Here is a 22077-nt window from a genome sequence, read left to right as displayed (position 1 = left end):
ATGCAAAATGAAAAATTTTAATTTTTGCATTTTCTTTAAGCCAAGTTCAAACTAATTTGAATTTAAGTCATTTTTTTTGGTTTATGTCTCAAAGAATACACTGCAAAACCACAAAATCTCATCTAGCATTTTTGTGTAGTTTTTAGTAAAAACATCTTATTAGACTTAAAATAAGACAAAACTAACTTACAAGTAAATATTTTAGCAAGAAATAGGAGCTTGTTTTAAGTAAATAATTTAAGTACTAGATTATTTCACTTATAACAAGATATTTTCTGTTGTTAAAATTAAGTAATCTACTAATGAAACTTGTTCATATCAATTTTAAGGAATTACTTAAAATAAGCCTCTATATCTCGCTCAGTTTTGTCTTATTTGAAGATATTTGCACTAGAAACTAGATTTTACTTGGTAAGATTTTGTGTTTTTGCAGTGAGCAGGTCAAGTTGAAAATATTCTGATGGCTAATAGTTGATTTCTCTGGACTTCTCTACCTAAAAGAGAAGCACAGAAGTATCTTTTGTTTGTTCGCTTTAAGTCAGTCATTTCTTAATATTGATGCAAAATAACTAGTTCAACTGGCAGATTATTTCACCTACAAGAAGACATTTTCCCCATGTTACACATAAAATAATCAGCCAGTAGCTTTTATCAATATTAAAGAAGTATATATTTTAAGTGTACTCAGATATTTGCATTATAATATAGAAAAAAATGCTTTGGAAGATTTATTTTTTTTTGCAGTGTACAACATGGATAAGTCTGAAAACGTGAAATGTGAGAAAAATCTGACGAAAAAATTTTAACTGATGTTTTATTATTTTGCTTTTATGATTTTTTTTATTTTTATTTCCCTGTGTCCAGCAGAAATCCTGATAATGATTTGAGATTGATGCTGCAGACTCCCGTATGGCGGTAAAACCAGAAGAAATGCAACCAAAGCTGCCTGACAGACAGGAAGCGGCGTCATTACACGATGTCGTTGATCTCCAGCATGGTGTCCGGAGGAGGATTGATGAGAACGTAGGACAGCGTGTTCTGGTGGTCGTTCATCTCGTCTGTAAAAAGAGACAAAAGAGGCCTTGAGAGCCGCTCTGCAGCTCTCCCTCATCCTCCTCCAGTGGACCAGCCAAAACACACGGCCTCTAAACTCTGACGCTCTGAAAACCTCACTTCAGAGTAAAAGTCTGCAACTGACACTGAAGAGAAAAAGTCATTTGAGTTTAACATCTAGAATGCATTTTCTAGTTCTTTTATTATTTAGTGTTTATACGCAGACGTTAGTCGTTATCTGTATTTTAATTTAGAGAATAATGATACATGACATATGCCTTATGCTGTAGAATAACTGCTGCAAAGAATAAACAGAAAATCTTACATCTATGAAATGAATGAATAAGAACTGGTTTATATGATTATGTGAATATAATAATTAGTTTGGTATCATCAGTCTTTTATTTATAGCAGTGGAAAAATGGAGATAATGTGTTACAATTCTGCTAAACAAATTCAGCTTAAAATTTCCATTGAAACATTTGAAAGCTTCTGGTGATGAAACTTTCTTTAAGCTTAATCTGAATGTCAAGTTTTTACACAACCTGAGATCAATTATATCTATAAGGAAAAATCACAAATCTGAGAGAAAATCTATCCAAGATTTCTGAAGTTAGAGATTTTAATCTCTGAATAATGTGTAGAAGAGGTTTCAGACTCATAATGTGTTTTATCAGATTAAATAAGAACCAAACCATGACACCGCCTCCACCATGTTTTACACAAAATCAGTGTGTAATAGATTGCAGTTCTTCCAAGCTGCAGGATGGTGGCAGTGTTCGTCTTTAATTTCACCCAGTCGACTCCAAAGTGAAAAGTTTAATCTAAATCAGGGTGAAAAACTCATTTTCATTTTGGACCGGTTGTTGGTGAAAGTATTGATAAAAAATTAACATTAACATTAACAAATGTTAAAATATGACTAAATAGCCGTCTTTATTCAATGAGCACTTCTTAAAGTCATATTGTTGTAATGTAGAAGCACAGATACAAGAAAAAGCTTTAATTTGATAAATAAAATGAACTTTAAAAACACAACGCTTGTGTTGCCCTCTTGAGTTGGACAAATGTAATCTAAAAACGAAAGATAAATTGTTCTAAAACATTACTAAGGTTTTTGTAGGGACAGGTTGGGATTTTCTAAGAGTGAACTTGTCAGCTGCATCTGCTGATGACGAGCAGCAGCAGAAGAAAGAAGGAAACCAAATATTTATGTAGGTTTACCTCTGCCTGATGAGAATTTGATTGAATTTAGGATCAGGGCCACTGAACAAGAAATCTCACTTTAATTTCAAAATTTTGACTTTATTTTCAGATTTAAAAAAAAACTTTTTTCTTGAAATTAGAACTTTTTTCTCACATTTCTAACTTTAATTCTGCCTTATATTTTGGAATATTTCAAAATTTTCCTCAGAATTCTGATCTTTATTTCACAATTGTTGCTTTTTTTCAGAATTCTAACTTGTTTCTTGGAATTTTGACTTTAATTTCAGAATTCTGACTTTTCCTCAAATTTTGGACTTTTATTTAAGAATTCTGACTAAGAATTTTTTTTTCTCAGTGGTCCTAATCCTCTCTTGTACAAATTACTTAAAAGGAACCATGTGAGGTTTGTAAATCAACTACATCTTCAAGCATTAAATATTCTTGGCGAACTTTAATTAAACATCCAGATTGAGCAAAATGAACAGGTTTCATTAAATCAGGGACTGAAGGTCTCTCAGTGTTCCTGTCGGTGTGTTGTGTTCAGGTGTGCTGGTGCTGTGCTCCCTGCTTGTGGTTCCTACTGCGCTCTGTGATGGACGGAGGAAGGGAAAGGAGGGCGCGTGTGTCTCCATCACCCACCTGCTTGTGGCCCTTTACAAAGCCAGGCGGGGTGGGAAAGAGAGAAGGGCTAACCGTTACTGACAGGCCACTCTGTCGAACAAGGGGAGGCCCACATGCTGCCCGCTGACCCGAACAGAACCACCATGCGCAGCGTCAGAACGGTGCCAACATGCAGACAGAGTCCGCCACAGATATAACCCCCACCCCTCCATCGCATTCGCTGCACGTCCTGCGCATTCCACACGGGCGCAGCAGGATGGTGGGGCCATGCCACAGGACAGCACACGCAGCTTCCCCCGCTGAAGCCCCGGAGGTGACAGGCGACAAGCCCACAGACACAGAGGACATGCTCCAGCAGCATCCGCCAGACCGGACCAAACGCAGAGCGACTCAAACCAGACTGAGAGTGAAGCAGAACACATCGGGAGTGTGAGAGTGGAAGAGGTCAGGTTTGATCCACTCACTGACTCTAACGTTTGTTCACACTGCAAAAAAACCCCCCAACTAAATCTTACCGAGAGTTTTGGGTTGAGTTTCTAATGCAAATATCTCAGCAGACTTGAAATGAGATAAAAAATAACTTACAAGTGACTTTTCAGAACGATATAAGAGCTTGCTGTCAATCGATTAAAAGATATAATCAGATTAATCACATTCTACGATTAATCGCTGTGATCAACTTGAATGTAAAGATGAAAATTTTCAAAAAATGTTTAAGAAAATGTTTTATTGTCTCAGTTTTCACATCGTCACTTTCCTAAAATAACCCCCAAGTCATTTTTTTTGCCAAAAGGAATTTCGTTTTGGAAAAATCACTTTTGACAAAAATAACTTAAGCTATTATTTTAGAAAAGTGACAATATTCAGAAAGGTTTGAATATTATAAAAGAAGTCATTTGGTTCAAATGTAATTTAGAAATGTTAACTATAAACTGGCTGTGCTTCAGTGGAAGGATAATTTACTGTCGCAAAAAGTACATACCACTTTAATTTTATTCAAATGCTGTATTTTTTACAATATTTTTTAATCTAGTGGCCTTTATTTGACAGGAATCTGACAGGAAGAGGCGGAGGGGAAGATGTGCAGCAAAGGGACTGAGGACGGGAGTCGAACTCAGGACTGTCTTATGGACATTATAGTTCCTTAATAGTGATGAAAAGTCATATTTCCTCTAGCAGATTATTTCACTTACAACAAAATATTTTTCCCTCATATTTTAAGTGAAATTATCTGCCAGTTGAGCTAGTAATTTTTCATAAATATTAAGAAATTACTAATGTAAAACAAGCTCATATTTCTTCCTGAAAAGTTAGTTTTGTCTCATTTCAAGTGTCAAACATTTCCACTAGAAACTAAAACAAAAACATTTGGAAAGATTTTGTGTTTTTGTTAGTTTCTCTTCTAATCCACACATAATGACACAATCCTCAGAGGATTAGATAAGGGTTATATACCATGGCCAGCAGCTTCTTACCGACAGTTTGTCGATATTTATTGATCCAACAATGATGGATACTACACTGTAAAACATTTGAGACACATTCAGCTGTATCTACTAACTTCTACTCTATAAGTCAAAGAAAGTTTTAGATTTTGAACTTAAATGTGTGAGTTTGTGAAAGATAAACATCCAGTAGTAAGTTGTGTTAGCTTTTTGTTAATAGCATGTTTTCTATCATGTGTGAGTTAGTTACTTTAACATGCCTCTTGTGTGTTTTTAAGGCTAATATACATTTTAAAACTGTCAGCAGCAGAGCGTCTTTAAGCCCAGTTCAAACTAAAAGTTTCAAAGCAGAATTTATTGTGATGTTTAATAAAATTGAGTTTATTTATTTATTTTATTTCAAATGCATTAAATGATATTTGTTCAAAGATTTAAATTCTTCAAAAATTAAAATAAGAAGTTATTTTAACTTGATAATGAAAATACAGAAATGTGTACCTCAGAGCAGTTATCTTACCTAATGTGGAAAAATTGTTTAAATTGCATGTTGAAGTTATAACACTTTAAAGATTAATGAGCTGCCAGAACTTAAAAACACGTCTCTTCCTAAATCAGTTTGATGAATTTCAAATACAAGGTAAAACAAATACCAAGTAATTTTGGTTTAGTATCTTAATGGACTTTAAATAAGACAAAACTAACAAGTAACTTTTCAGCAAAAAATAAGAGATCTTGTTTTAAATATTTCCAAAATATTGATAAAAAGTTGTAGTTCCACAGGAAGATTCTCACTTATAATCATGTTAAAAATTCTTCAAATGTTAAAATTGAAATAATCAGCCAGTGAAACTAGTTCTTTTTCATCAATATTAAGTTGGTGATTCAGTCTTTGAGGCTGTGGGCTCCCCACGAATGGTTCTCAGCCCCTTTAGGTACAATTATTTACTTAAAACAATCTCCTATATCTTGCTGAAAAGTTAGTTTTGTCAGATTTCACGTGCAATAACGTATTCGCACTGGAAACTAAACCGTAATAAGATTTTGTGTTCATGAAGTGTTTTCAGTTTCTTTCTGTGATTTTCCTGCAGCAGAAATGCTCTGCGGCACCAGCTTACAAAACTCTGGGGGATAATGACCATGGTATAGAGCTATAATTCACTCCGAGAAAGAAACTTCAGAAAGAAACAGGCTGGAGATAACGGGACGCTACGGTGCAGAGCAGAACGTCATTTCCTCCTCTACGTTTAGACGAAATTTGGGTTCTGAGTCTAACCTTCCATCCACAGACATAATGCACTCCACTCCACTCTTTAAGCCAAACTCTGATGCCCTGCAGGACTCTAGCCATTTGGGACGTCACCTCACAGGAACACAATGCAGCAAAGACCAGATAGACAGAGAGACAGAGAGAGAGAGACAGGAGAGTGAGAGGCTGACTCCTGATTTAACACTCATCCTGGCAGGAAACACACACACACAGAGAAACACACACACACACGCACACACACACACACTCATGCAGAGAAGTTGCAGTATTGTGATCAACCAGCTAACCTGACGGCCTTGTCCCCTCTGTATACGGCTGCTCTGAAATATCCTGCAACTCTAAGCAACGGTATTCACTGTTAACTTCAACGTCCTTATTTCTTTTTGTCATTAACATAATTAGATGTGTAACAATACAAACCTATTTGATAATCTCTTTAATAACTCAAAGCACTGGTTTTTACTGGATGCTGGCGAAAGGACAAATTCCTTTCTTCACCTTGGATAAGCAGTCACTTTGTTAAAAAAAAAAGGGTTATGAATGACATAAATTACCTTGCAAATATCCTAGATTTACTCGATTCATGACATCACTCGCAGTGAGATTAGAAACATCCTCTACAAGCCAAGAGAGGGGAGACAGAGGAGTCAGAGAAAGAAGGGGAAAAACAAAAAGAAGAAGGAATAAAACAAAAAGATCAGGCAGGCAGTGAAAGCTTTGGAAACTTTTTTTGGTGACACGTGAGAGCAAAGCAAGGAGCTCATGCATCGCTGTGTGTATGGAAACACCTCCAGATGATTTTACGTTTTAAATATCCTGCAGCAGAGGTTTAAACATCCCTGGTACAACGCCCAGTTTTTGTGATTTTAGCATCCAAGATGAATCATTTAGGACCTTTTCCAACTCTATTGTGACAGAAAAACTGAAAAACAAACAAAACTTTTAGAGGAGAAAAATAGAAAAGCTGGAATAAACTCAAAATTACTAGCTTGGTGAAACATCTGTTCATCTGTAATAAAGAAGTTGAGCTTTTATAGTCTTATATATATATTTTTTAGTTATTCTACTGGGATTTTTCTGCTATTTTAAATATTTAGCTGACGCTACAGTTTATCAACAATAATTTTACTAAAACTGGATTCTTCACCATAAGTGGTGAAAAAGACCAGATGAAAACTGATCAAATACGTATCAGTTTTCCCCACATATCTGTTTCTATTATTCATTTTATTTGTTGTTTGTGTTTTGTTTATTTATTTTGGATATTTACGGTAAATTGTCTTCCGGTTCCAGTGTTAAATGATTATTAGAATTTAAAGTCAATGCTCTTTGAGAATGTGTTCTTACATTATGATGCCATCATCATTATGTTAGTTGAAAATGGCCTCAAAACAACAATATTGTTGTTTACCGCAATTCTGGGACAATTTTGAAAGTAAACTAAACAAAAGAGTTGATTGCAGAAAATAAACCCATATTAAGTGAAAGATAATGGACAAAAAAAATTGCACTAAAAATTTCTTAAATGACTTATCAGGGTTTAATTTTTAAAAATCACAAAAACACTGCATTTTAAAACGGTGTGTGTGTTTCTTATATCCACATTAAACACAAAGGTTTGCAGCTGCAACACATCTGGAAAGTGGTTCTGATTTTAAGCATGAAGCAGAAGAAAACACATGAAACTGAAAAGAGGAGGATGCAGGCAAAATGCTACTCATTCAAAGTTTAATGCTCCTGCATCAACATGCAGTATCTGCTCAGGTTCACTTGTTTGTGTGATCGCATGTGTGTGAATTATGGCTGCATGGATGTTAATGAGGGTTACCAAGGAGATGGGATTTTTCTGAAGGACCATGGTACTGAGTGAAATTAATGAAATCCACCATGGAGAGAAATGGGATGAGGTCAAATAGCTGTAGCACAGATTGGAGTTTTAAACACAGCTGATCCCACAGCAGAATAATTTAACTGGTTGAGTTGAGCCTCAGTGGGCAAAGCATTCATTCAGACCTTGTAGACTCTTCTAACTTTTATAAGTTTACTTTAAACTCTAATGTTATTACCATACAACGGGTGTTTTGATGGAAGGATACTATATATTTTTTTATTCAAACAATACTGAGACCTGGTTTCAGATGGATCTTCTCAAGGCTTTATGTCACATTTTTCATCAAAAGAGAAAATTTACTAACCATATGAACTCAAAAAAAGGGACATACTAACATTATTCCTCTATAAATGAAGTGAAATCACTTAAAGTGAGTTAATTTTGCAGAGAAAAAGTCTGTGTCAACATCAAGTCTTGTGAAAACCCTCTTTATGGTTGTTCCACCAAAACAAATCCACTGCCAAACAAGAATGGTGCTTGAATCCGATCTCACTGGTTTTTACCAGCTTTCATCACAGCAGACATCTCTTTCAGTACAAGTTTTGAATTTTTGTGGATGATTGCAATGCAGAAAGACAGTTTATCTGTCTATTTATACGTCATCTTTTTAAATTATTTATAATTTTATTGTTGTTTTCACCAACAAGTAGTACAATAACTAATAGAAAAGTATGTGTTACTGTTAGTTTCAAGCATCCGACATGCTGATGTGAGTGAATCTATATCAATTGAGACAGCACAGTGTAGTGTGAGATTAGGTAATGCTCCTGGGTCATTGGTGCAACATTAGTGCTAGAGCCTTTGTTTACTATGGCGTTGCGTCTTCCTACGCCACAGAATCTGATAGTCCGTAGTGTGTGAGACTCTGAACCCATCCAATCACTGAATAGATGCTTAGAACAGATCAATCTGTGGATGTGCCAAAACTTTCTCCAGCTGAACAGAAACAAAACTGAAGTTATTATCTTTGGACCTAAAGATGAGCGAACCAGAATCAATGCGCAGCTTCAGTTATTACAAAAATTAAAACCAGCGATCAGGCCCGAAACCTGGGAGTAGTGATGGACTCTGACCTGAACCTTCAGAGCCACATTAAGACAGTCACAAAGTCGGCCTTCTATCACCTGAAGAACATCTCCAGGATTAGAGGACTTATGTCTCAGTACGATCCAGAGAAACTCATCCATGCGTTTATCTTTAGCCGCATTGATTACTGCAACAGCGTCTTCACAGGTCTGACTAACAAATCAATCAAACAGCTGCAGCTGATCCAGAAGCTGCTGCTCGGGTTCTGACWAAAACCAGGAAGATAGAGCACATAACACCAGTTTTAAAGTCCCTACACTGGCTCCCTGTAGCTCAGAGAATAGACTTCAAAATACTGTTGTTAGTTAATAAAACTAAACGGTTTAGCACCACAATACATTAAAGATCTGTTATTGTTGTACCAACCGTCTAGACCCCTCAGATCTTCTGGTTCTGGTCTGCTCTGCATCCCCAGAACCAGAACCAAACGAGGAGAAGCRGCATTCAGYTTCTATGCACCACAGATTTGGAACAAACTTCCAGAAAACTGTAAAACAGCTGAAACACTGGGTGCCTTTAAATCTCAACTTAAAACTCACCTGTTTAGAGTTGCTTATGACTAAATTAGGGTTAGCGTGCGGGTTTAGATGTCTTCCATGTTTTTATGTTTTGACCTTTTTAATCTTTGCTTGTTTTTTCTTTTTTAAAAATCTCTAATGTTTTTATCTTTACTTATTAATTTCTTTTTATTTCTCTTTCTCACTGTTTACGTTTTATCTTTTTTTAAAAATCTCTCTTTCTCACTGTATATTCAATGTCACATGCTGTTTTTATTTTAATTATGTAAAGCACTTTGAAATGCCTTGCTGCTGAAATGTGCTATACAAATAAAATTTGATTGATTGATTGATTGATTGATTGATTGATCGATCGATTGATTGATTGATTGATTGATTGATTGATTGATTGATTGATTGATTGAGAGGCGTAAAAGTGTTTTAGCTCCATGTTAGCACTGGAATCAGTTTGGTGGGAACAAACCACGCTGTGACGTTTGACTAAAGGAAAATAAGGTAAAGGTTGAGACTGTGGACTCATCAGGTTAATTGTATATAGATAAGATTTGGGCTGGAAGATAAAAAAATGCAAAACGCAGATCTGATGTCTAGCTTTCTCTGGAATGACCTTTAAAGTCGTTCCTGCATTTTAAATAGTCTCAGTTTTGCACCAGTAGATGTACAACTGTAATCAGAATAAATTATATTTTTGTCAAGACAAAATAAATTAAACTACACTTAAGATATTTCATAAAATTTCTTCACTCTTTTCCAGATTTCACCAATTTGCAGATCTAAATTTGTCAATCTGTGTAAAGTTTGCTCACTGAGTAAAAATTCAACCAACTACATTACATCTGCCTCCAAAATTCTAATTATTTATTGAACTACCCCTCCAATCTGCAGCAAACATTCACAGTTGCATTAATAATTTTTGAGAGGAAATGATCATCACAATTGGATGGAAGGAAGATAAACACAAATAATTGTCAACAACTGTTTTCAAATATTTTACACAATAAATATTGTCTGATGTTTGCATTCCTTAAACAGTGGCGCTCACCGTATCCCACAGTCGGGAGGCCCAGATGCTTCATCCGGTTCTTGACCAGCTCTGACAGCTCCTGCCTCTCAGAGCGCCGGTACAGGTTGAGTCTCTGCTGCGAAATGCGCTCGGCTCTGCTCGCCGGTTTGACGTTCTTCCTGCTCAGCCGCCGAGCCCACTGCATGCTCTTCTTCCTCAGCAGCGGATGCTCTGATTGGTCACTTGTGGTGGAGTTTCTGTGGGCTGTTTTCTCTTTCCAGGACCCGGCGCGGCCCTGATGCTCCTCCCGATGCTCGGCGTTGATGGACACTTGAGACTACAGCAGCAGGCGGAAGAGGAAATAGCTTTCTATGAAACTTTGAGAGCAACAAACATTTGTCTCTGATGCACATCTTTCTCTCTGTCTTACTTCTGCTAACCAGGTAGATTATCAAAACAGAGACTCACCTGCACATTACTGTCCTTCCTCTGAAAGAGAAAGCCAAGGAGACATCCAGACAAAGAAAGATGCAATGAAAGATGAAGCATTCAAAGCAAAGGAAATCATTGAAGCTTAAAAATCGGCTTGTTAAATAGTAAATATTGTATATTTACTATTTCAAAATTCATTTACACAGTAGGAAATTAACCATAGAAATGTTGATATTCATTTAATTCAAATTAGCAATTACATTGGCTGCCGGTCGTTTCACTCCTTCACTCATTCATATTTCAGCTGTTTTGATCATTTTGTACCCAAGTTTTTCAGGGAACCCTAACGCACTAGAGGGTGAATTCATACACACTTTGGCAACAACAATTATTTAAAGTAATTTTCTAAATTGTATACATAACCTAATGTAAAGAGATATGAAAAAAACCTCCACTTATAGTTAATTTGGTTTGATCAGAGGTCATAATCTGTCATATTTTATAATAGGCTATAAAGTTTATATGAAATGTTACACAATCAAATGAAATTAGACCATTAATTTCAAAAATGTTTTTTGAAATACTTAAGTATGAAAATAAAAACTCATTTGCAATTATTTACTTATGGGAACAAAATAACAGCAGGAAAAAAACAATATGTGAAACTGTAGGTACCAAATGAAAACTATTTTACATCCTTATTAATATGATATATAATTGAAAAACAAATTTGAAGGGGAAAATTTTTAAAGTTATATAGAAAGTGTAAAATTAAAGGTGTAAAAATACTGAAAAATCTGTCCATTACTTTTATGTCTTGTGGCATTGCAGTAGGGATGTACAAACTTTTAATATCTGAATTGGTAAAAGGGTAAAATGACCTGAAACCAATTTATTTGTTTGAAATTAAATTAAATAATTCATCACTGTAAAATGAAGCACAAAATAAATAGAGTTAACCAGACAAAAAGTTAATTTCCCTCTACTGTTTTGTATTAGTTGTCAACTTGCAAGGTTCATCTAATACAACAACTAATGAAGCAAACAACGTAAGAAAATCCACTTAAAGTGGAGCAAAGCAAAAGTAACAAGAAACATAATGCAAATAGAAAGAATCAGTGAGAAAGAATAAAGATAACCCAAAGTTAAGACTCCTCCTATTTAAATAAAACTCTGTGATTTAAAAATAAGATGGAAAATAAAGCCAGATTTCATGGGTCGGTCCGGATCTGAAATGAGGCGATCTATCAAACTTTGCTTGCCTCCGACGTAGAGAACATGTGCGACTCGGTGCGGTAGATCCCAATGGGAATTTCAGCACTGGAAGAGCAAAATTTCTGGAAGAGTCGGCCGTAAGTCCTGATCCACAAATCTTCCTCCGTGATTTTCATCTGAGGACGGAGAAAAAAGCGATCGAGTTGATTCATATCGCTCACGTTTTATCTACTGAAACTCACAGGTCTCGTTACGTACAACACACAGGTAGCCAGATCCGGGCGTGGTGTCCAGTCCGAGCAGAAGCCGTGTAATAGCAATCATGTAATCCTTAACAAACGACTGTCAAAAGAGAAGAAGAAAAACCCCGTGGGATAGTTTACGTGAGGCGGTACAGCAAGAGAAATTAGGCTCTGCAACAGATCAGTACATGCCTCAGGTCTGTTATCATTTTAATCTTTTCTATAAAGGACTAAAGGTCAACTCCGCAGGTCTGCTTTCCCACCTGGTACAGCAGCGTGTCGAGCATGCTGATGCTGAACACCCTGCCGGCAGCGAACGGCAGCCGGAACATGAAGGCCAGGTTGGAGCCCTTATCGCGCTCAATCTGAAAGATGAGGGAAAAAATGTCCAAGTATAAACGAAAACATTTTAATCTGCTTACTCAGCAGTTGTTCTTTTATTTTGCACCAGCATGCTCTGTAAAAACACAAAAAATTACCAAGTACTTTTGTGAAGTTTCTACTGCAAATATCTCAAAAATTACTTATAAGTAACTTTTCAGCAAGATTTAAGTTGGTTTTAAATCAATAATAAAAATAAAAATCTACAAGTTTTTTTTATTATAACATGGGAAAAATGTCTTGTTATATTATCATCTTCTTAAAATAATAACTTTTAATAGTCACTATTTTGAAGATGCTTTAGGCAAAAACGTTTGGCAAAAAAATTTAGAAAGATGATATGAGAACAAAAATCTGCCAGTGGGACTTTTTAAAAAATCAATATTGGGTATTATTGACTAACAAACAGCTCCTCAAGCTTTGTGAAAAGTTTCTTATGAGTTAGTGCACTGGGAATAAGACAAAACTAATATTTGGGGTATAAACTAGACAAAAATACTTTGTAGGATTTTGTGTGTTTGCAGTGCTGAAGGGAAAAATGTTTTGACTCAACTTTAGACTTAAATTGTTAGGTTTAATAAGTTTAAATACTTTTTAAGTTTTATGTGAAATATTTGAAAAACATTAACAAAATGAATAAGGATTCTTTACATAAAGGAAAAAAAAAACCTGGATATAACTATTTGGTGATGCAGGGTAAGAAACTATCGGATGGACAAATATTCTATGGAATACACTACAGGCCAAAAGTTTGCAAGCAGTTTTGGAAGCACCTCTAAGCTTCTCTTCACAATTACCTTTTTTTTCTTTAAAAAAAGGTGGGATGTACTTACTGTATATTCAGACTTTTCGTTCATTGATATGCACGATTTCCCACAATTGACGTTACCAGACCATTGCTGAATGAATGTTAAAAGAAAAGAGGCTTAGTTTTATTCCTGACAAGAATGCTCAGTCAGTGCAAAAAAATAAAAATTAAAAATTAAAAATACAGTTTGCATATCGTGCATATGTTATGCCATTATTAGTAAAACTACATGGAAAAAAGCCAAGTCCATGCAAAAATAACTGGAAAATAAACAAAACACAGATTCTATTAGTGACTCTTTTCATAGCAATTTATTTTGGTCCAAGTAAATCAATGAAACATCTGTGGAAAATGAATCTGGCTTCCAAACTCTTGGCCTGTTGTGCACAAGTAGCCCAAAGTTTCTTTGTTTAGTTGTGTCTCGTTTAAAGATAGAGCCACTGAGGGGCCAACTGGTGTCGTCATCTCAGTGTTTTACACAAATGACTCCACAGAAAGTTTTTCTTACCCACAGTTTCCGTAGTCAATGTCTCTGTTCAGCTGTGTCTCCTTCCTTTGGCTTGTTTTTCAGTGACTTATCAAGTGAATACACTTATTCACATGTGATTTAAACCTAGTTTCTTATTTACTAGAAACACAGCGATTACAAAACTGTGTTGTTTGAGATTAGCAGAATATTGACAAAGCTTTGCACACAGATTCCTGTTAAAGAGGGGTGGTTCCTCTCTACTGTCGCCATGTACTTGGTCAGGATGAGGGATTATTGGACTGTAATTCTGACACAACAGCTCAGCTTTCTCAATTAGACTTATTTTAGTATATAATTAGATCCAACTCAATTTAAATGTGTGGATTGTTCTGGAATCAACTGAAGTGATTTGAACTGGATTTGGACAAAAAGATATTTTTTAGTCCGATGTAAATTGAACTTGTTTCATTTTTAAAATGGAACGGATCACGAAGCTTGAAATAAACTCAACTGAACTAAGTTGCAAGAATGTAAAGTAACTAATTTTTAGATGGTTTATGTAACTCACCAAAGCATCACCAGGTGAATTTGTTTTATCTTTGTGCAGTGTAAGTTTTATGTTAAAATTTATTTTATTTTTTTACTTTAAAAGCTCCAGTCTGGTGTTATTCATTTAACACCAGACTGCTTTTATAGAACAAGTTTTGCTCCAAAACAGATATTACTGACTGATGGAAAACTATTACTTAAACTTAAACTATTACATTTTCTGACAGGCAAACTAGTCAAGACATAATGGTACATATGGTCTACCATGTAAAAAATAAAAAAATAATAGTGCCATAATGTTATATTCACCAAGTAGCTGCAAAATAGATTTTTGTCTCTGTCAAACAGAAAAAAGGATGTTCTAAGTTAAAGATCTGTCTAGAAACACCAACCTTCTCCAGTTTGGACAGAGCGAGGGAGTAGCAGTCCTTCGCTCTGAACTGCATGAACCTCATGTTGGACGGATGTGTGAGCTCCGTGATGATGCTGAGGCTGGGGAACAATCTGAGTGAGGAAGAGGAAAGATGAAGGGCTCTTTTTTCAGGGAAATAAAAGCTTTGTACTCAGAAGAAGCCCATTCAGAACAACCATAGATGTCTTTAATTCTTTTACTACATAAAATAGTACTTTCACAGCTAAGTGGAAGTTTAAAACAAACTCATTTTGTTATCTGAATTAGTGAAAAGAGACAGAATCCATTAAGTGAATCTGGAGCTGAAGCATTAGGCTTCAGAGTTAATATTTGTAAACAACGAGCCTCTCCTTTTGTTACCTGAACATTGTCTGGACATTGACAATAGTCTTGGCGTCTGCCATGTAGTCTTCCTCAGCGCTCATGGTGCTCTCCTTGTCCACAACCACCAAGTTATCAGCATAGATGATTCCACACTGGAGCAGGTTGTCCAAACTGATGCGTTTGAGAAACAAGCATTTAGGAATTCTGGTATTACTGCTTATCTGCTTCAAATAAAACAAATAATCATCATGTCACACTTCAGATCACTTACTTATCTATAGTTCCAGCCATGAAGTAAACCATTGGAAAGCAGCAAATGGCCTCTAAGAAGTGGTTGTCTGGTCTGCAGGAAACAGAAATTATGGAACAAAACCTCACTGACAGATTATGAAACAATTTGAATGATTTCCTGAAATTTGCGTGCTGATGAGGAATGGGAATATTTGCTAGAATTTCCCTCAAAACGGAAGTGGAATGAATATTTAATTGAGCAAAGCAGTGGGAGGATTCGCTAAAAAATGAGCTGCTAATGGAAATTCAACGAGAGCCAGACATTTCCTGGCTCCACATTTGTGTGATTTTCTTTTTCGCTTTGTGGCAAAAGTGATTGGAAATTTAAACAGAAAAAGAACTAATCAAAAAAAAAATGAATGGATGTTTGCATAAACAAACTCGGGGATGTACAGATGCTTTTCAAGCTTGTTTTGAAATGACTGCAAATTAACAAGTCATTAGGTGTAGTCATTAGTTCCTAATGCCATTACAGCATTTCCACTGGTTCTGCATCTTTGTACGAGTGAAACAGTCACACATGAGGCTGGAACAGAAGTTGAGGAGTCTTACGGATAGTCCAGTAGCAGCACTATTGGGTTGAGCTCCTTTCTGGGCCGATAATAAGCTCGCAGGGGAACTATGAAGTTATAGAGCCCATTTCCTGCCGTCTCTGCAGACACTATAATCAGCTTATTCTTGAAGCCGTAGGCCTTGGCATCCTCAAAGCTGTTATGTGTGCAGCCCTGGGTGGAGACAGAGTTCAGCAGGAAGTCGTCAGGCTTTTAGCAGAGAAATCACCTTACTTATTGTCTCTGTAATGAGTACAAGGAAGAAAGAGAGAGACAGGATGTAAGGAAATGTTACACTGCCATTTCAGCTTCACCTTATCGAGGCGAAGGCAGCAGAATGGAGCTTTCTGTGGCAGCAGGTGGCACAGAGTTGGAGAGCTGCCGATGTAGGGGGAGTTTGGAGGGTAGCCCTTCACAAAGCTAACAGACAGGAAACAGAAATTTAGAGGTGATGGAAACCTGTGCTAAAACACAACGTAAATACAAAGCCTTGTAAAGTATCTTTATCAATTTATGGCATATTTTGTGAAATAAACAACTTTTATGTGACAGAAATAGGACTTAGTTGTTAAGGGACAAGAAAAAGCATTCTTCCTTAAGAGTTGTTGTCCTGCTGGAAAGTTAGCCTTCGCCACAGTCTTACATTTTTTGATGGTTTTTGTGGCACTAATTGCCTTTTTTTGGCAGTTTGGACTGCCAAAAAAAGGCAGTCCAAACTGCCTTTTTTTGGCAGCATTAGGACAGGAAATGGGCAGAGAGAAAGGAGGAAGGCATGAAGCAAAGATGTGGGCTATCTGAGATGACACAGGATTTATTAAAGGAGATAAGAATAAATTAGGGTGAAAACAAAATTAACCTTCAGATTTTTATTTGTAAAAATAATTTGAAAGCCATGTATCCTGATAAATTACATTGAGGTTTGTGGTTGAAATGTGACAAAAATTGTTCCAGTTTGAGAGTTGTAAATATGTCCTCTTGCTATTCAACTTGTGCAAAGAATATTTTGGTTTGTTTTGACATCCGGTATCTGGTTTCAAAATAAAATAAATCTATTACCATAAATAACTGTTTTCAGAAGAAAGCTTCAGGTTCCCAGCCTTTTATCAGATTCTGCTGCAGCTTAAATCCATTCACTGATGACTTGCAGCCTTAAATGCATGTTAAAGTAAAACAACTTGACTTGTTTCGATTTGCATTTAAGTGGCAGCTTGATTTGTTTCATTTAATTTGTGATGCATTACCCCAGTATCTCCTTAAGTTGCCAGTTTGACTTTCCAGCATTAATATAGATGCAGTTGCCACTTAATCGCCACATGATGGCACTGTGGGACCTTGAGTTTCACGCTGCACTTTTTTCTTGTTTCAACCTTTTTTCTTGTTTCAACACCAGCTCTGCGCCTCTGCAGTGTCAGAGGCTCAGAAGACCATGTTATGCTATGAGCAAGTTTAAGAGACCTGCTTATGTTGGGGTCTGTAACAGTTGCTGTATGGGATTAGTGACTGATTCCTCACTGCATCCGAGTCCCTATCTATCACATTTCTGTCATCAGAAAGATTACTGAAGATTTCCTTGACTTGCTGTGATGTCGGCTGCATTAGGGACATTGGCAGGAAGGATCCGTGTAGCATCAGCATCACTAGAAGAAAAAAGCTGACCTTCCTGTCATGATATTAGTCACTGCGTTTTCCAGCATCGTGACACACCGATTATACGCCTGCTGAAACCTCATCCATCTCCCGTTCTACAGCCAATGAGGGATGACGGCGAGGAAGAAAGGTGAGATCAATCAATTTCACAAACGCAGAACGCAGCTGCCTCACTAAACACCCCAAACTCCAGAAATCTCCCGCGCTCCGCCGTTTCTTCATGCACTGAAACACATCCGCGCTACTCACTCCGACCCCACGGAGCCCTCCTCATCTGATTGGTTGGTCTCGTCCTCTGATTGGTCACTGAGGAGGTCGCAGGGCAAGATGGCGGAGGAGTCAGCAATTTCCAAGACGGGTGCGATGCTTGGCCTTCGACTTCCAGCTCCGTTCTCGGTGGGAAGGGTCAGTTTCCCACTTTCCTCCGGAGGATCGGGGTGCTGGAGATCTATTGCTACAGTCCCTAGAAATTACACGGGCGGCGTCAACTAATTTAGATTATTTCATAAGTGAAGCAGAAATCAAATGACGCACAGCAGTTTTACAGCTCTTTGCACATAAAAACTGATCTCCATTTGTACATTTCTGACACTCAGCATTTTTTATTTGTTTACTCAGCAGAACTTCCTGTTTTGTCTTGAGGAGAAAATGTATTGCTTTTCAGAAAAATGCTTTGTGTACACAGAGTAGCATGCAAACTGCAGTCACAGAAGTTTATCTATAAATACAGAAAATACTTTCTTGACATACATCATGTAACTGCTCATAATATGTTGCATGAAAACTCCATAATGCATCTGTTGAGTTCATGGCTGAAACGTTTATTGGATTGGTCGACTATTGAAATAATTGTCAATTATTATTTAGAAATCAATTAATTAGTCAATTAGAACCAAAAAAGGCCATTCTGAGAGAAGTAATTAAGCCAAAACTGTACAAAAAATATGTATTTACATTAAATACACACCTTTTTCTATCCAGTTTTTGACCGGTTAATTGAAAAATTAATCAACAGATTAATCCTACATTGTGTCGATAAGTAAGGCAAAAACATCACGTTGATGTTAAAAGGATTTATTTATCTGCAGATGCATCCTTTGCTGCAAATGATCAAGCATAAGGAATGTTATGTTGTTGCACTTTAGGTAATAAAATGTTTCTTATTAAAAAAAAAGGAATAATTGTTTATTTGTTTGCATCTTTTAATGTACTTCTAATATTGAACAAAAGAAGACTCAAGTGGTAAAATAAAACAATCTACAGAATGTTCCTTTTTTTTAAATCCATTTCATTAATCGGTAAAATAATTGTTTACTAAAATTATTGTTGCAGCCCAAATTGAGTGTATGTGCTGTACATTAACGTTTGTACAGCATGTGCAGATTAAGTAAAGTGTCCCTGAAACTGTAAAGAAATACATAATAACATTATGGTGTAAAAAGAAACAAGGATGCATCATGCATGAACTTACCAAATGAGGTGGCCTGATCAACTTTCACAGGTCAAAAAAACAAAAACAGGCACATAACAATAAAGTCAGCCGATAAAGTAAAGGAAAGCAGGTCAGTAAAGAAATCATGCAAAAGCATCAACAAGGCAGCCACCATTCAGAAATGTACAAAATGCAGTTTTGATTAAAATAAAGCATCTATTTTCTCTTTCACGCCAACCTACAAAACCTCCCACTGATTATTACATGTCATTTCTGTCTGGTTTTCAGTCTTACCCATGCTGGCTATGATACTGTGCACAGGCAGCCTGGAGGGGGCGTCGTAGAGCCCGGTGACGGGGAGACCCTTCCCATGTTTTTCCTCCTGTTTGAAGATGAAGGCCGAGTTCTCCTCCTTGGTGATGTTGATGTAGTAGCAGGTGTCGGTAGCAGCCATGATGTGACGCGGTCCGGGATTCAGGAGGATGCTCTTGTTGTCCTCCCTCTTCACCCCGATCAAACACACACCATACCTGCAGGGAAATTTAAACTCAGATTTAAGTTATTCTGTGTCATATTTGCCACCAATTAATCCAACATTTGGAAATGGAGAATTCACTGACTTCTTATGGGCATGAAAGGAGGCGTAGGTGAAGCTCTTTCCATCATACTCCCCAAAAAACTTGCTGTCAGCTAAATGGATGTGGTAGACCTCGTTCCCTGAGCAGCGGCCATAAGTCCTCTGCCACGGCTCCGGGGACGTCTGTCCCTCCCTGGGGAAAGAGCACTTTATTATTTACTGTTTTATTTATAGCAACAATTCATATCCTCCTTTTGTAGATGACTACAGAAGCAGTTTACACTCTATAAGGTCAATAACGTCACATTGTTCTTGGTTTTCCTTCAGGATTATTACAAAAACAAATATTCCGTTTTAATCAGATTCAAGTTGGGATTCTGGCAGGTTGGGTAAAGTAAAATATGAAAACGTAATCTGCCGGGTTTAACGTTATGCATTGAGGTTTCAATGCTCTTGTTCTGTTTTCCTTTCTTTACGTTCAACTTTTTTGTAGCAGGGATCAAATTGTGACTTCTTTTAATGATTACTAACATAGTAGCACAGTTATATAGTTAGTAATTCATAAATTTTTTAAAATTAAAACTATATTTTCAATAGTGAGCTCTAAAAAACAAACAAAATAATGTTTTTTGATTGTCATTTAATGGTTTCAGACTTAGACTCGCTGCTGCAGGGAGTGAAAGTAGGGCAGGGATATTTCAACCACCAAAGAGCACCGACTGTTAAAAATAGTTTTACTTTGGACTTTACAACTGCGACAGAAAAGCTTTTTCAAGATGTTTTGTCTTCAAAAAGTGCAGAGGGAAGGAAAAGACCAGCAATGACCAGAACCGATGAAGAGCACGTCAACATTTAACTGGATGTTTATGTTCAGCAGACTGGAATGCTGCGTTTCATTTACTGAACTGCCAATATTGGATCCATCGATCTGATTATGCCTCCATTTATGGGATCTTTCACAATAAGAGTTTTCAAATGGCATCAAACTAATTAAAACCACGACTGTAAAATATGTCGGTCACAGTATGTATACGTCAGAGCAAGCAGAGAAAATACAACATATAATTCAACTTGTGCACATAAGTTTTACTAATCAAAATTTTGACATTGTGTGAATAGTTCAAATAAATTATTAGCAGCCCAGATTTGATAGATTTATACTTAAACTACATAATAGAACCATAACACCTTTGAGTTGTTATTTAAATTTGGTAGGAAAATATTTACAATTTTAAAAAATTGAATCCCTTCCTGCTCAGTCCTCCTCCTCCTCATCCTCCTCCTCAGGTCTAGCCACAGTAACAAACACATGAAAGTAAGCTGGACACATATGCTATAACTTTCAATTGTGTTGACAGCGTTTAAATTAACACCTGCGGCTGAGATACTGACTGAGTTTTTGTCACCTTCACAGGCAGAATCCAGTGTGAGTTTCCATAATAGACACAGATGTGCCGTGCTTTTAATTTGGCGAGAGAAGCTGATCAAATAGACGGGCAGATTTACAGGCTAAAAGAAGAAGCAGGTGATGCTCAGTGACACGGTTTCTGCTGTGCTGGCAGCGCATCAGTCAGTCTGGAGTCTGTGCAGCTGAAAAGACGCTTCCGCAGAATTTATTTTTGATTAAACTGTCAAGTAAAGTTAAATCAAGTGAATAATGACCAGAATGTAAGTACAAGAAAAGAACGTGGCCAGCATGAAGTCTCTCATTTGTTTTTCAAGCTCGGCTTTTGATTAATATTGATTGTTTGGACTCAGTCGTAATCCCAGCTGAGTTACCTTGAAAGACGAAGGGAGAAACATTACGCTCAGGCCAAACACCAAATTATTACAAAGAACCGGCTTAAAAACGGGTAGCAAGTGGATGCTTACATAAATTTAGCTACTGAATTGACAATTATATTGTTGCAAATAAAATGCAACAATATGACAGAAAATAACTGCAGATATGGAAGAGGATCGTTTAGAAGCAGAACCTGTAAATCTCTCACATTGATCACAGAACAGATTGGTTTCCAGGAGCCGACACCCTTTTAACAGTAATGCTGGCGGCTTATCTCCAACACATAAAAACAATATTGCTGCAAAGATCCTCTATGCAAAAAATGGGGTGAAGTCCATGGAAGCAAAAATTAGGATGTATTTCTCCTCATGTATCAGAAAACGATTTCTATGTTAGACAAAGCTTTTTTTTCTTCAGGATTACAGAATAATTCAAATTTGGTTTAGAAAAAATTCTGTTTTTCTGCTTTTAAGTCTGCTATCACAAAGCTGTTCTTCCTGCCACACAGGAAATTTAAGCATTGATACCACATGTGTGAGCCAAACTAATTTATCTTAGGGATCTAGAACAGAAATAACATAGAAATGTTTCTTTTCTCTCTCATCCGGTTCACTGCTGCAGCACCTCCTTCATCTTTCTCAATCTAAGCTGAGATCCAACAAAAATGGCAAAACCAACCATAGCAGCAAATCTATGAGCGTTTAAACAAAACAGCATTTTAGTTGCGCTGCAGCAGTCTTTCTTTGCCTACTTAAACATGATAGAATCATGAATACAAATATCAATATTCAAAGTGAAACATGGAATAATTCTGCAAGAAATGCTCTCCTTTGAGGAGTTAGCCTTGTTCAATAAACAAACATTTGCTCGGCTT

At 36.6% G+C, this 22077-nt stretch overlaps 1 protein-coding gene across 20 annotated transcripts in view; it reads right to left on the bottom strand.

Moving 5' to 3' along the window:
* kcnt1b (potassium sodium-activated channel subfamily T member 1b) overlaps positions 1–22077 on the bottom strand; it is an 83170-nt gene that overhangs the window by 3312 nt on the left and 57781 nt on the right. For 5 of the 20 annotated variants that reach the window (XM_008417912.2, XM_008417917.2, XM_008417921.2 and 2 more), the window contains 19 exons: positions 19464–19613; positions 19138–19373; positions 18883–18903; positions 17661–17874; positions 16079–16184; positions 15766–15938; positions 15194–15265; positions 14959–15093; positions 14579–14690; positions 13194–13259; positions 12243–12344; positions 11996–12079; positions 11785–11913; positions 10559–10579; positions 10130–10427; positions 6147–6209; positions 5880–5930; positions 2899–2910; positions 974–1058 (listed from right to left, as the gene is read on the bottom strand). In XM_008417912.2, coding sequence (XP_008416134.1) covers positions 974–1058; positions 2899–2910; positions 5880–5930; positions 6147–6209; positions 10130–10427; positions 10559–10579; positions 11785–11913; positions 11996–12079; positions 12243–12344; positions 13194–13259; positions 14579–14690; positions 14959–15093; positions 15194–15265; positions 15766–15938; positions 16079–16184; positions 17661–17874; positions 18883–18903; positions 19138–19373; positions 19464–19613 — 2130 coding nt within the window. The remainder of the gene's footprint in view (positions 1–973; positions 1059–2898; positions 2911–5879; positions 5931–6146; positions 6210–10129; positions 10428–10558; positions 10580–11784; positions 11914–11995; positions 12080–12242; positions 12345–13193; positions 13260–14578; positions 14691–14958; positions 15094–15193; positions 15266–15765; positions 15939–16078; positions 16185–17660; positions 17875–18882; positions 18904–19137; positions 19374–19463; positions 19614–22077) is intronic. The other 15 variants (XM_008417919.2, XM_017306657.1, XM_008417928.2 and 12 more) reach the window with 12 other exon arrangements.

The sequence above is a fragment of the Poecilia reticulata genome, linkage group LG9, assembly GCF_000633615.1.
Source record: "Poecilia reticulata strain Guanapo linkage group LG9, Guppy_female_1.0+MT, whole genome shotgun sequence".
Taxonomy (NCBI): domain Eukaryota; kingdom Metazoa; phylum Chordata; class Actinopteri; order Cyprinodontiformes; family Poeciliidae; genus Poecilia; species Poecilia reticulata.
Note: the sequence above shows the minus strand (reverse complement) of the source record. Positions and strands in the feature narration are given on the sequence as shown.